The sequence below is a fragment of the Capricornis sumatraensis genome, chromosome X (assembly GCF_032405125.1).
Source record: "Capricornis sumatraensis isolate serow.1 chromosome X, serow.2, whole genome shotgun sequence".
NCBI lineage: Eukaryota > Metazoa > Chordata > Mammalia > Artiodactyla > Bovidae > Capricornis > Capricornis sumatraensis.
In genome coordinates, this window is record NC_091092.1 from 71,451,252 (window position 1) to 71,467,453 (window position 16,202).

The 16,202-nt window shown below is 36.9% G+C and overlaps 1 protein-coding gene across 1 annotated transcript; it reads left to right on the forward strand.

Annotated features, from left to right (window-relative positions):
- The first annotated feature begins 12,998 nt into the window (after nucleotides 1-12,998).
- Nucleotides 12,999-14,918, forward strand: LOC138071750 (actin-binding protein WASF1-like). The gene has a single exon (XM_068963189.1). The coding sequence runs from the start codon at nucleotides 12,999-13,001 to the stop codon at nucleotides 14,916-14,918; it is 1,920 nt and encodes a 639-aa protein (XP_068819290.1).
- The last annotated feature ends 1,284 nt before the right edge of the window (nucleotides 14,919-16,202 follow it).

The following is a 16,202-nucleotide window of genomic DNA, read 5'->3' on the forward strand; positions in this document are numbered from 1 at the left end:
CTATAGCAATTAGAGAAGAAAGAGCAGTAAGGGCGTCCAAATTGGAATAGAAGTCAAACTGTCGTTGTTTGCAGATGACATGACAGTATAAAAACAAGATCCTAAAGATTCTACCAGAAAACTACTAGAACTCATCAATGGACTTGGTAAAGTTGCAGGTTACAAAATTAATACAAAGAAATTTGTTGTCTTTCTATATACTAACAATGAAAGATCAGAAAGAGAAATTAAAGAAACATTTCCATCTCGACAAAAAGTATAAGATACCCAGGAGTGAGCCTATCTAAGGAGACCTGTACTCTGAAAATTATAAGACAGTGAAGAAAGAAATTGAAGAAGACACAAAGAGATAGAAAGATAATTTATGTTTGTAGATTGGAAGAATAAATACTCTCAAAATGACTATACTGTTCAAGACAATCTATAGATTCAGTGCCATCTCTATCAAATTACCAATGGTGTTTTTCAGAGATCTAGAACAAAAAATCTTACAACTTGTTTGGAGACACAAAAGTCCTCGAGTAGCCATAGCAATAATGAGAGAGAGAGAGAAAAAAAAATGGAGCTGGAGGAATCAGGCTCGCTGATTTTAGACTATATCACAAAGCTACAGTCATAAAAACAGTATGGTACTGGCACACAAATAGAAATATAGATCAATGGAACAGGATAGAAAACCCAAAAATAAATGCATGCACCTATGTTCAATTAATCTGTGACAAAGGAGGAAAGACTACACAATGTGGGATAAGAGTCTCTTCAACATATGGTGCTTAGAAACTGGACAGCTACATGTAAAAAATGAAATTAGATCATTCTTTATCACCATACAGAAAAATAACTTCAAAATGGATTAAAGACTTAAATGTGAGACTGTAAACTATAAAACTCGTAGAAGAAAACATAGGCAGAACACTTGCTGACTTAAATCACAGTAATATCTTTTTTGATCCTTCTCCCAAAATGATGGAAATAGAAACAAAAAAATAAACAAATGCGACCTTCTTAAACTTAAAAGTTTTTGCACAGCGAAGAAAACAATAAAAAAAAAAATGAAAAGACAACCCAAAGATTGGGAGAAAGTATTAGCAAATTATGTGACCAACAAGGGATTAGTCTACAAAATTTAGAGACAGCTTATGGTGTTTAATAGCATAAAACAAACAACCCAATCAACTAACTGGCAGAAAATCTAAATAGGTGTTTCTCCAAGGAAGACATACAGATGGGCACAGGAGCATTAAGAGATGCTCAACATCCCTAATTATTAAAAAAATCAATACGTTCTGGAAAGGGTGTAGAGAGAAGAGAGCTTTCTTTCACTTTAATAGGAACGCAAATAGGTACAGCCACTATGGAGTACAGTATGGAGGTTCTTTTAAAAACTAAAAATACAGCAACTCTTTGACCTTGAAATCCCACTCCTGGACATATATCTGAATAAAAACATGATCCAAAAGGATACATGCATCCCAATGTTCATTTCAACACTGTTCACAATATCCAAGATATGGCAACAACCTAGATGGCCGTTAAAAGAGAAAAGGATAAAGCTGTGGCACATATACACAATGAAATACTATTCAGCCATTAAAACAATGAAATAATGCCATTTGCAACAAAATGATGGGCCTAGAAATTGTTATTCTGAGTGAAGTAAGTCAAACAGAGAGGGAGAAATATTGTATGACAACCTTTATATGTGGAATCTAAAAATAAATAATACAAACGTACTCACAAAACAGAAAGAGATTAACAGACTTAAAGAACTAACTTATGGTTGCCGGGGGAAAGGATGAGCAGAAACGATAGTTAGGGAGTTTGGGATGGGCACATGTGCGTTAGTTGCTCAGACCATGTCCAACTCTTAGCAACCCCATAGACTTTAGCTCTCCAGGCTCCTCTGTCCATGGAATTCTCCAGGCAGGAATACTGGAGTGGATTGCCATGCCCTTCTCCATGGGTATGTACACACTGTTACATTTAAAATGAATATGTAAAAAGGACCTACTGTATAGCACATGGAACTCTGCTAAATGTTTTGTGACATCCTGAATGGGAGGGAATTTGGGGGCAGAATATGTACATGTACTTTTGTGGCTGAATCCAGTGTTCACCAGTAACATCATTGTTAATCAGCTACACCCCAATACGAAATAAAAAGTTTAAAAATTAAAGAAAAATAAACCTGGAGGTATCACACTTCCTAGCTTCAAAATACTCCAAATCTACAGTTATCAAAACAGTATGGTACCGGAAAAAATGGAGAACATAATACAGCACCCCAAAATGAACCCAGATTTCTATGGTTGATTACTCTACAATAAAGGAAGCAAGAATGTACAATGTGGGAAAATACAGCTTCATCAATAGATGCTATTGGAAAAACTATACACCTACTTTTTAAAGATTCAAACTGATCTACTTTTCACACCATAAACAAAATAAATTCATAATGCATTAAAGGCTGAGATCTGAAAACATTAAACTCCAAGAAGGAAACAAGCAGTATATTGATCTATATATATATATATATATATATGAAAGGTTGTTGTTGAATTACGATGCTGGGATTCTTGGCCCCTGGAGGAGAAGAATTCAATGCGGGGCCAAAGACGAGGCTTGATCGCTCAGAGCTTTTGTGTAACAAAGTTTTATTAAAGTATAAAGGAGATAGAGAAAGCTTCTGACATAGGCATCAGAAGGGGGCAGAAAGAGTACCCCCCTGCTAGTCTTTAGCTGGATGTTATATAGTTATCAGCAGTCTGTTAATGAAAGAAAGGAATGTCTCAAAACTTAGAATGGCACCAGACCCCTCACCCATAGGATGTATTTTGGGATAATCTTGGCTCCAAATCGTTCATCTTGGGCCATAAAAGGATTAGCTTGAATCTTGAAGTAGGGCAGAGCACCATACAAATAGTGTCGTTTACATAGATTAGAGGAACAATATCGGAATATAACATACTGGTTTATCAAGTAGGTTCTGAGCCAAAAGGTGGAACTGACTTGAAGACAGAGTTTGGGGTAAATGCATAGTACATTAGCATAGCCTAAGATAAACATTTCCATAAGAAAAAGGCATTTGTTAACTTCAGGTGAAACCAGGTGTCATGGCAACACATAATTTTAAGAGAAACCTCCTTTTAAATTTGTATAGAGAAGGAAAAAAATATCACTAGTTTGTTTCCTCCTGTCGCTTAAAAGAGATAAAAATGTCTGCCACTTGCAGGCTATTTCCTCTATTTGAAGACCCCTGGCCTTCCTGCCTGTTACCCTCTCATATATGTCTCCTCAGTAAAAGGAAACAAAAGCAAGAATAAACAAATGAGACTACATCAAACTAAAATGTTTTTACCACTAAAGAAACTATCAACAACAAAAGACAGTTTTTGTTTGGTTTTTGTACTCCCTACCAAATGGGAGAAGATATTTGCAAATGATATACTTGATAAGGAGTTACTATACAAAATATACTAATAACTCATACAATTCAACATAAAAAACCCAATCAACATGATTACAAAATGGATAGGGGCCAATAATAGATATTTTTGCTAAGAAGATATATCAGTGTCCAATAGACACATGAAAAGATGCTCAGCATCACTAATCATCTAGGAAATGCAAATCAAAACCACAATGAGATACCAACTAATACCGATCAGGGTAGCTATTACCCAAAATACAACAAGTAACAAGTGTCAACCAAGATGTGGAGAAAAGGGTATCCTTATGTACCATTGGTGGAATTGTAAACTGTTAGAGCCACCATGGAAAACATTATGTAGGTTTCTCTGGAAAAATAAAAGTAGAACCACTGTAGGACCCACCAATTCCATTTCTGGGTATTTTTACAAAAAAAAAAACACTCAAAACTATAATTTGAAAATATTTATCATTTTCAAAATATTTACAGTGTTCATTTTAGCATTATTTATTATAACCAAGAAATAGAAACAACCTGTGTCCATTAATAGATGGATAAAGATGATGCAGTAAAAAATATACAACAGAATGTGTGTGTTTAGTTGCTCAGTCTTGTCCAGCTCTTTGTGACCACATGGACTGTAGCCCATCAGGCTCCTCTGTCCATGGGATTCTCCAGGCAAGAATACTGGAGTGAGCAGCTATTCCTTTCTCCAGGGAATCTTCCTGACCCAGAGACTAAATCCAGGTCCCCGGCATTGTAGGCAGATTCCTTACCAGAGTCTAAGCTACCAGGGAAGCCCCATACAATAGAATATTAGCCACAAAGAAGAATAAAACCTTGCCATTTGCAACAACATGGATGGACCTAGAGGGTATTATGCTAAGTGAACTAAGTTAGACAGAGAAAAATAAATACCATATAATTTCACTTATATTGGAAATTAAAAAATAAAAGAAATGAACAAATAAAATCGAAACAGAGTCATCAATATAGAGAACAAACAAGTGGTTGCCAAAGGAGAGGGCAGTGAAGGAATGAGTTAAATAGGTGATAGTGTTTAAAAGGTACACATTTCCAGTTGCAAAATAAATAAATCCAGGTTATGAAATGTACAGGATGAGGTATATATTCATTAATATTTTTTATAGTGACAGATGGTAACTAGATTTAACATGGTGATTATTTTATTATATCTAGAGCAAATCATTCTGTTGTGCACCTGGAACTAACATAGTGTTGTAGGTCAATTATACCTCAATACAAAATAACATTAAGAGGAGAAATGTGTGTTGTGTGTCTTCTCCCACAATTTAAGAAAAGAATAAACTATCAACCCAATTATTGAGAGATAAATTTATCATTATATTATTAATTAAACTCATTAACATTTCATTTGTATTTATTTTTTTCATTAAAATAATCTCCTTCCTTCCTTCCATGGTCATATTTTCCTCTAAATGCTAATTACAAAATTATTTCTGAACAACTAATCAGATTTCTAAACAATTATCAAAAAACTCATTTTTGGAATGGAGGGGGCGGTCCTAAGATGGCGGAGGAATAGGGCAGGAAGACCACTTTCTCCCTCACAAATTCATCAAAAGAACATTTCAACGCTGAGTAAATTCCACAAAACAACTTCTGAATGCTGGCAGAGGACATCAGGCACTCAGCAAAGCAGATCATTGGCTTCAAAAACAGGTAGGAAAAATATATAAAAGACGAAAAAAGGGACAAAGTGGGTAGGGAGGGAGCGAGTCCCGTCCCAGGAAGAGACTCTTAAAAAGAGAGGTTTCCAAACACCAGCAAACATTCTCGCAGCCGAGTCTGTGGTGAGCCTTGGAAGCACAGAGGGCAACATAACAGGAAGGAAAAATCAATAAATAATTAAAACCAACAGATTACGAGCCCAACAGTAACTCTCCCAGTGGAAAAGCAGCGCAGATGCTTGCATCTGCCACTAGCAAGTGGGGGCTGGGAAGGGAGGAGCGGGAGGCACAGGTGGCAGTGCTTTTTAAGAATCAGGCTGCAGGAGGCACGGGCTGCAGTGCTTTTTTGAGAATCGGGCCAGAACACCCCACGCGTGGCCAGAGCAAACTGACTTGGGCTAGCAAACCAGACTGGGATAGCCACCACACGAAACGCTCGAACATAAGGCACTGCCAGGACTGCGCACAGAGCAAAGGACGGACCTGAAATAGCCGGCTGCAGACCATCCCCCTCTGGTGACAGGCAGCCAGAGCCTTAAGGGCTGGAAAGGGGCAATCGCAGCCCAAGGGAAAAATTACCTACCAAAACGCAAGCAGGCTTCTTTGCTAACTAAGACTTCTGGGGGTTCTGGACAGTCATAATCTGCCTGAGAAGGAACGCCAGTGGTACTCCCAGAAAACTGAGCAGCAGGGAAAGGACATAAGTCACAGCGTTTGTGCTCGTCAAACTCCTGAGCTACTCGGACCTGGGAAGGGCACAAAACACAGGCCTAACCAAATCTGCACCTCTGAGGGCTTCCTGAATGCCCAGCCTGAGCGGCTTAGACTGGGGAGGTGCATGAAGCCTAGGGCTGGCCTCAGATGGTTCCCCGGCAGAGCAACGTAGAGCCTGAGTGGTGTGTGCTGCGAGCAGGGGCAAGCCCAGCATGGATGAGATACTGCAAGCACACGCCAGTAATATTAGTTTGCAGCATCCCTCCCCCGCCACAGCGCACCACCACTGCCCTCCCTGTGTCAAGATGGAAATCAGACACTGAAGAGACCAGCAAACAGAGGAAGTTAAACAGAGGGAACTGCCTTGGAAGTGACCCCACACAGCCCACAACACCAGAGAAAGGGCCAGATATACCTTTACTACTTTTACGATCATTTTTTTTTAGTTGATGTGGTTGCGTGATTGTTTTTTCCTCTTTTCCTTTTCTTCTTCTTTTTTTAACTTTCTTAAATTTTTAAGTCCTCTGTTTCTCTAATTATTATTTTATAACCTATTGTTACTTTTCAAAAAAAAAAAGGACCCTATTTTTTTTTTTTAATTTTTACTTTATTTTACAATACTGTATTGGTTTTGCCATACATTGACATGAATCCACCATGGGTGTACATGCATTCCCAAACTTGAACCCCCCTCCCACCTCCCTCCCCATAACATCTCTCAGGGTCATCACCGTGCACCAGCCCCAAGCATGCTGTATCCTGCGTCAGACATGGACTGGCGATTCGATTCTTACATGATAGTATACATGTTACAAAGCCATTCTCCCAAATCATCCCACCCTCTCCCTCTCCCTCTGAGTCCAAAAGTCCGTTATACACATCTGTGTCTTTTTTGCTGTCTTGCATACAGGGTCGTCATTGCCATCTTTCTAAATTCCATATATATGTGTTAGTATACTGTATTGGTGTTTTTCTTTCTGGCTTACTTCACTCTGTATAATCGGCTCCAGTTTCATCCATCTCATCAGAACTGATTTAAATGTATTCTTTCTAATGGCTGAGTAATACTCCATTGTGTATATGTATCACAGCTTTCTTATCCATTCATCTGCTGATGGACATCTAGGTTGTTTCCATGTCATGGCTATTATAAACAGTGCTGCGATGAACATTGGGGTACATGTGTCTCTTTCAATTCTGGTTTCCTCAGTGTGTATGCCCAGCAGTGGGATTGCTGGGTCATAAGGTAGTTCTATTTGCAATTTTTTAAGGAATCTCCACACTGTTCTCCATAGTGGCTGTACTAGTTTGCATTCCCACCAACAGTGTAGGAGGGTTCCCTTTTCTCCACACCCTCTCCAGCACTTATTGCTTGCAGATTTTTGGATCGCAGCCATTCTGACTGGTGTGAAGTGGTACCTCATTGTGGTCTTGATTTGCATTTCTCTAATAATGAGTGATGTTGAGCATCTTTTCATGTGTTTGTTAGCCATCCGTATGTTTTCTTTGGAGAAATGTCTATTTAGTTCTTTGGCCCATTTTTTGATTGGGTCGTTTATTTTTCTGGAATTGAGCTGCATAAGTTGCTTGCATATTTTTGAGATTAGTTGTTTGTCAGTTGCTTCATTTGCTATTATTTTCTCCCATTCAGAAGGCTGTCTTTTCACCTTGCTTATATTTTCCTTTGTTGTGCAGAAGCTTTTAATTTTCATTAGATCCCATTTGTTTATTTTTGCTTTTATTTCCAGTATTCTGGGAGGTGGATCATAGAGGATCCTGCTGTGATTTATGTCGGAGAGTGTTTTGCCTATATTCTCCTCTAGGAGTTTTATAGTTTCTGGTCTTACATTTAGATCTTTAATCCATTTTGAGTTTATTTTGTGTGCAGTGTTAGAAAGTGATCTAGTTTCATTCTTTTACAAGTGGTTGACCAGTTTTCCCAGCACCACTTGTTAAAGAGATTGTCTTTACTCCATTGTATATTCTTGCCTCCTTTGTCAAAGATAAGGTGTCCATATGCATGTGGATTTATTTCTATTTTGTTCCATTGATCTGTATTTCTGTAGGACACCATTAAGTGTAATAAATATGCATAATGGAAATGCCAGAGAAGACAAAAAAGGAATCAGAAAGAATACTTACATAAATAATATTTGAAAACTTCCAAAATTTGATGATAAACATTAATCTACAGATACAAGAAACTCAGTGTAGTACAAATAGTAGCTCAAGTAATGCAATCTTAGGTAGACACATCAAAATCAAAAATGAAAGTGATTTGACAGTGATTACTTTCAAAATCACTGTTGAAAGTAAAAAACAGAGAATCTTGAGAGCATAAAGAGATAAATGATTCATCACATACAAGGGATCTTCAATAATATTAACACTTGGTTTCTAATTAGAAATAATGGAGGCCAGATAACATTCTAACATTCAAAGTACTGACAGGAAAAAAAAAAGTGTCAATAAATAATTCCTTACTAAAATTCTTCTGAAGAAAAAAAAAAAGAATTCTCAGATGACAAAAAAAAAAAAAAAAAACAACCCTGGGAGAATTCATTGTTAGCAAATATGCCATGTAAGAAATACTAAGGAGAGTCTTCAAAGTTGAAATCAAAGGACACTAACCAATAAATCAAAGGATTCTTAAACAGAAAATATTAAAACACCTGACACAATTGAGACTAGCCATGCAGGTATTACAAAAATAAATAAAATCTTAGAAATATCAATTTTTAAGAAAAAATTATCCTACATTGTCAAAAAAAAATACTTCTATCAAGAGAAAACCACCATGACTTGAAAAGAATGAAAGTAATAATAATAGCTGACATTTAGTATGAGCTTATTGTGTTGAAGGATGGTAAAGAATCTACCTGCAATGCAGGAGTCTCAGGTTTGATCCCTAGGTAGAGAAGATCTCCTAGAGAAGGGAATGGCTACCTACTCCAGTATTCTTGCCCGGAGAATTCTATGAACAGAGTAGTCTGGTGGGCTACAGTCCATGGGGTTGCAAAGAGTCAAACACGACTGAGTGACTAAGCACAGTACACATTTTGTGGCAGACGCTCTTCATAAATGCTATGAATGAATTACTTTAAATCTCACAGCATCTCTATGAGATTGGTGTGATTACTACACCATGTAACAAATCAGAACTGAGGAAATGAAAAGATGAGAAAATTTCCCTAGGCCTTGAGACTATCAAAATTTTAATTCAGTTAAACTGATTGTAAAACATGCTCTTAGTCACTGTGTTCTACAGTTTCTCAAAGTAAAAATATAAAAATTATATGATACAAAAAACCCGGAAGTAATCATATTAACTTCGGAAAACTGATTTTGAAGGATAACACACTACATGGGTCTACAGGTAAATCCATAACAATGAAGTTGCAACTATAATAAACATATTGAGAAAATAATGGAATTAAAATATGCAAAATAAATACGTGATTATATAAGAAGAAGTTATTTAAAATTAATGTGATCTTTATTGTTTTTATATATTTTTAATTATTTAGATTTGTAGTGGCCCAATACACAGCCAAATATATAAATATTCTAATGGTAAGTAAAAAAGGTGCATTTTCTTGTGTCAGGCAGCAGGGTTTCATATAGATCTATTAGACCAACTTTATTCATTTTATTTGGATTCTCTCCATCCTTGTTAAATTTTGTCAATTGTATTTCTAAATTTTTAGTTTTTTGCTTATTCAATTTTTGTTTATATATTTTAATGCTGTGTTAGTTTATATACAATATTGTAACCATTAGAGATTCATTTTGAATTATACTTTTAATGATATATTTCTCCTGTGTTGTTTAAGACGTGTATGTAGATTCAATTCTGGTTGACATCAATATTATAACTACAGCTTTCTTCGTGTTGAATCCTATCCTTTTACTTTCATCTTTTTAAGTCAGTGTTTTAGATCACTTTTGTAACTTGGATTTAGGATTCTTTTCATATATTATCTCTTCAGAATGGCCTTAATTAACAGTCATCTATCTTCTCAACTGGCTCTATATTCTTCGACAGTACATATCACCATCTGAAGTTATATTATATATTGATTTATTTACTTGTTTATTTTAATCTCACTCAGTAGAATATGAGCCCCAGGGGGACAGACACTTTATCTGTACTATTCATTACTGTATCCCTGATGCGTCAAACACTCTTCTGTTGATTTTAATAAATGAATTTATATCATTAAAATTTGCTGATATGAAATTATCTTTTCTTAATTCTAATTCTTTGTTATTGTTCTTCATAATTTAGCTTTTTTAGCTTTTGCTATATCGCTTATGATTCATTTTAAATATCTGTTTATATTCCTCATGATAATGAAGGATGTATTTTTTGTACCTGTATTTTCCTCCTAGAATTTTTCATCTAATTCCATAACTTTAAACAGCATTTATACACTAACAACTACAAACGCTCATCTGCAGGCCCAAACTTTCCTCAGAACACCTGACTGCTTACTGCTTACACTGTATTTCCATATCCTCTGTCAGAAACTTGTTCTTCCTTTCCAAAATACACCTTGAATGAAATTACTTCTCACTATCTGTACCATTAATACAGTTCTGATACATCTTTTGCATGGATGCATTTATAAACCCTTCAAATCCCACCTCATACCATTTCCTAGCCACAGGGCCTCTTGCAGGGTCTCATTCATGCCTCAGAGTATTTGCATGTGCTTTTATGTCTGGGTGGAAATCTGTGAATACAATATGGTAGCACTTTAAAAACATTGTAGAATAAATGAATTATTATAGTTATAATTGTATATTTTATTTGAACTTCTATCTCTATATTTAGGTATCTATTAGATTTTTGCTATAAAAAATGAAAACAATAACATAATCACAACTCTTAAACTTTTGTAGTTTATCTCCCAATTTTTGTTTCCTTACAGTACTGAATGTATATTTTCATGTTTATAATAATACTACTTTGTTCTGGAGCCATGATATTACAGTTTTGCAGTTTGGGGTAGTTGGCCAAGGCCCTATTGGCCCACAGCTGTGGAGACAGACTTATATTGATACTTTCTTTCTGCCTTTTCCCAAATGGCTATCCACTCTTTTTGCAGTTATCTGTAGTATATGTTCATATTAAATATTTTATTGTTACAACCAATTCAGTCAGTTCAGTTCAGTTGCTCAGTCGTGTCCAACTCTTTGCAATCCCATGAATCGCAGCATGCCAGGCCTCCCTGTCCATCACCAACTCCCAGAGTTCACTCAGACTCACGTCCATCGAGTCAGTGATGCCATCCAACCATCTCATCCTCTGCCGTCCCCTTCTCCTCCTGCCCCCAATTCCTCCCAGCATCAGAGTCTTTTCCAGTGAGTCAACTCTTTGCATGAGGTGGCCAAAGTACTGGATTTTCAGCTTCAGCATCAGTCCCTCCAAAGAAATCCCAGGGCTGATCTCCTTCAGAATGGACTGGTTGGATCTCCTTGCAGTCCAAGGGACTCTCAACAGTCTTCTCCAACACCACAGTTCAAAAGCATGAATTCTTCGGTGCTCAGCCTTCTTCACAGTCCAACTCTCACATTCATACATGACCACTGGAAAAACCATAGCCTTGACTAGACAGACCTTTGTTGGCAAAGTAATGCCTCTGCTTTTGAATATGCTATCTAGGTTCGTCATAACTTTTCTTCAAAGGAGTAAGCGTCTTTTAATTTCATGGCTAGCTCTGATTATTTAAGACATTCTGTTTTCTCTTTCCCATATTTATCCCAGCTAGAGAGTCTGGGAAAGTTTTTTTTAAAAAAACTCTTGTGTCAGTTTGGAAGTATGGAGGAGAGAGAGATACCTTGTACCTTTCACCCAGGAAACTCATTTGCTTTTTTCAACCCTTTCCCTACAGATTGTAGTTCTGAGTGACACTTTTCCAAATGCTTACCAACTTCTTCCAGTCAATACCAGCCTCAACCCCATCATCAAGACACTCCTTAAGCAATGTGAATAGAAGTTGTGTACAAGTTCCTAAAATCCCTGGTCTCCATGTCTTTGGACATCAGTTTCCCTAGTGCATGGTAGGGGATTATGCCCCTTATTTTATTTATGGTGCTGAAGTACTTACTTTTTCATTTTAAAATTCATTTTTGTTCATATAATTTATTTTTTGAGGATGAGTTTTTGTTTTTGTTTTTGTTTTTTTTTTTTTTGGTCATTTAGCTATACCTTACCATCTTACCTAGAGGTCTTTATAAATTGAATATTTTAAACACTTACTTTGATAGATGATGAATGGAAGGATGCACAGACATATGGATGAAGGAGGAAGGAGAATAGATTGGAAGAGGGAAAGAGAAGAACAGAAACACTATTTAGAAGGCTGCTCTGATCATTCTGATCAAAGATGGTGAGAAATTTACTAGTGGTAAGGTAGGTGGAGAGAAGTGGATACATTGGGGAATATAATTTGAGATAGAACTGCCCATATTGTAGACTGGATATGGAAATAAGAGAAGTGTCAAGGATAAAGTGAATCACCAAGTTTTGGACATGAGTAACTGGATTGATGGACTTGTATTCAGAAATAAGAGATGCAGGGAGGAGAGATAGATGTGGGTAGAATAAGAGAACATGTTGATATCCAAGAGGAGCTCAGAACAAACATTTCAAGTGTAAGATAATTTTTGGAATCAGATGAGAGACAAATGCTATTTAAAGTCAGTGAAGTAAGTTGGTGGTCACATGGGATAATATGGTCTCATATCTAGGGCCATATTTTGAGAAACATTAAATGAGAGGTTAGGTGGTAACCCTGTTTGTTTCTCTCTGGCTGGTCTCTATCTTTGTGAAACTAGTTCCAGAGAGGATGGGCCAGAGGGGCGTGGCAATGATTTGAAGGCATTATTCTCTCACTGCTTGTGCAATATTAAGATTCTGACATAGGACTTGGTTGCCAGGTTACTACTGCTCAAAAACTGGAGGTAGGAGCTTTTATTCTTGCATACAAGCAGTGTCTGCCAATTGCTGGATGTTGCCGGCAGAATTAAAAACCCTGTAAAGCTTGGAGTGAGTCTGAAAAGAGTTGTGGATGCTCAAAAGAGGTGAGACAGGTGAGCCCTCGCAACTTTTCCTAGTAAACTAATGTGGTTCTGAAATGTCGTTAAATGAAGAAAAAGATGAAGGTCCCTCAAATCAATCAGCAGGGCCCAGAAAAATTCGAGAGGAGTTAGTTTATGTAACCCCGATGTCTTTAAACAATATAGCTAGACAAGTAAATGATCTAATAAATATACTGAATACATGTTTTGGGGAACTAACCAAAGAGGTCGATAGGCTCTATTTCAAACTTAACACTTTACAACAGAGTGTAATCCAGTTAACTGATGGCATTACCCAAGATGATCTAAATGAAGGCGTGTCCTTGCAAGTTAGAAAATCAAAGAGGATATTTCAAAATACAGCTTTTCAATCACAGCAAGTATACTCTTCCAAATCTGTTAAAAGGTATGGAAAACATGATTCCTGTGTACAGACATCATCTCTTATTATGCCTGCTAGTTACTGCCAAGATGGTAGAGAAAGTTTAAAGATTTGTCCTGTTTCATATTCTGAGGGTGAAGAACAAAAGGGGGGGAAGGTCAAGCAAAAGAAGAAGCACCTAGATTATCCATATGAGCCAAAATGTGTGCCTCAAGGTCAACCGATAGAAGATAATATTACTGTGGACCATATCACAGATGCCTGTGGTGAGACCTCTCATTCGTATGTAGATCAATCAGCTGAAAATTCATTTTGCACTTTCCCATTTAGTGAAATCAGTAAACTTCTAACAAGAACTGTAGGAAAGGTATTATCCAGCCCTCTACAACAGCCAATGCATGGAGCTGGCGATGTGAAAAATTCACATACCTATGTCAATTATGGAACTGGAATGGGAGAAGACTTGCAACCCCAATCTCGAACTTGTCTTAAAACAGAGGTGTTCGTGAGTCCCACAGCACCCAATTCACCACCTCCACTACCACCTGATTGGTTAGCTGTATTAAGAGCTTCAAAGAGGACAAGTATTTCCTCAGTAATGCATTCCCTGACTCAACTTACACCAACTGTTTTCAGTGATCCAGCAGCATCACCACCTCCTGATTGCCTGCAGACCACTCTTGATACAGCTCTTCTAATTACACCACCTGAAACAGATTTCTCTCCTCCAACACCTGAACCTTTCCAATATTATGAACTTATACCAGATGATTTAGTCCCACAAAGTGAAGATCAGGAAATGCCACCACCTTTATCTCCTCCAGTAACTTCACCTAGAATTCAATCAAGGGCTGCAGTTACAGATCTAAATGACTCTGTATCAGATGTGCAATCACCAAGATCTTCAGTTCCATCAAGACTAATATCGTCACTTCCACCACCACCAAGATATGTGGTTCCACCAACATCAAGGTCTTCAATTGCACCATTACCAAGATCTTCAAATCCACAAACACTACAAAGTTCAATTCCACTATCAGTATCTTCATATCCACAAACATCAGTATCTTTGATTCCATCATCAAAACCTTCAGTTGCCCAGTTACCAAGATGTTCAGTTGCCCAACCATCAGGATGTTTAGATAAACAGTCATCAAGATCTTCAGTTGCACAGTTGCCAAGATCTTCAGTTGCACAACCAACAGGACATTTGACTACACCACACCCAAGATCATCAAGTTTGAAGTCAACAAAATTGTCCACTCTACAATCACTCTTTTCCTTTGTACAGTCACCATCTTCCATATCAAGCCCTTGGGCTCTATCAGTGTCTCAATCTTCATCAACTCCAGTTTGTCCTGGCTTTAAGCAATCTCCTCCATCAACTCTACCAATGATCAATAAAGCAAGGATGGCCTTGATGGAAGCAATAAGAAAAGGTGTTCTGCTATGCAAAACTAAAGAACAATGTGCACCCAAAGTCAAAATGGAGATTCCTAAAAATGAAGAAAGTCACATCCTGATCCGTCGTAAAGCTATGGGATATAGTTCTGGTATATCAGACAGTGAGACTGATTGGATGGAGGAAGAGTAAAAAATAAATGCAACTAAAGTAAAAATACATGTCTATTGGTCTATTCTGTTTAAGTCATTTCTAATGTTTTACTTTTTAGAATTTAACAGTATTCCTATTTTTTCCAAGAAAACTGTCAGCATATACTCCAACATAAATATTTTACAGTTTTCTTAATTTGCTCAAGTAAACTAAAACTATTGAATATTAAACATAGATAGTCTTTATGTTGGGCCTTCCTTGATGGCTCAGCAGGTAAAGAATCCACCTGAAATGCAGGAGACACAGGAGATGAGAGTTTGATTCCTGGGTCAGGAAGATCCCCTGGAAGAGGGCATGGCAATCCACTCCAGTATTTTTACCTGGAAAAACCCATAGACAGAGAATCCTGATGGGCTACAGTCCAAAGGGTTGCAAAGATTTGGACACGATTGAACTACTAAACACACATGCACACAGTCCTTATGTTAGTTTTTAGAAATATCTTTGAGGACAAATATCAAAATTCTGCATTTATCCGAAGATATATATTCTACTTCAAGTAATTCTTTTCCTAAGTTTAACAGTCTCTATCTCAATCTCATGAATGTATTCAGTAAAAATATATAATTTATAGTTCTAAATATACCTCAAAGAGCAGGAACAATCAACATTTCATTTCTTAGGTGACTTTATTATCTAGAAAAATTCACCTATACCAAGAGTTGAAGGTTTTCAAAATGAAATACTCAGAATTAATAACTTTGATCAAATAATATTAAAGTATGTTTTAGTAAATTACTTTAGAAAGTCAATTGAATTCATGGGTCTGGGTGAGTTTACTTAAGGAAAGAATATGAAAGAGAGAGCCAAAGTCTGGGCTCTAAGAAATTCTAAAACTTAAAGGTATGGGAAAGGTGAAGAGTCCACAGACAAGACTGAAGCTAAATGATCATACAGATAGGAGACGAATAAATAATCTGGGAAGTAGGACAATGTCAAGAAATCCAGAGAATGAATATGTCGAGATACGAAAATTCAATTATATAAATGCTGCAGAAAGATAAGATAATATGAGGACTAAAAAATAGCCATTGGCTTCAAATCACCTTACTGTACACCAAAAACTAATGCAACATTGCAAATTGATTATACTTTAATAAGAAAAAAAATGGTGGATAGCCAAAGCAATCTTTAAAAGCTTTTACCTGGTTGGAGGCATCACATCTTCTGATTTAAAGCCATATTACAAAGCTATCAAAATGGCTTCCCTGGTAGCTCAGATGATAAAGAATCTGCCTGTAATGCAGGAGATTTGGGTTCAGT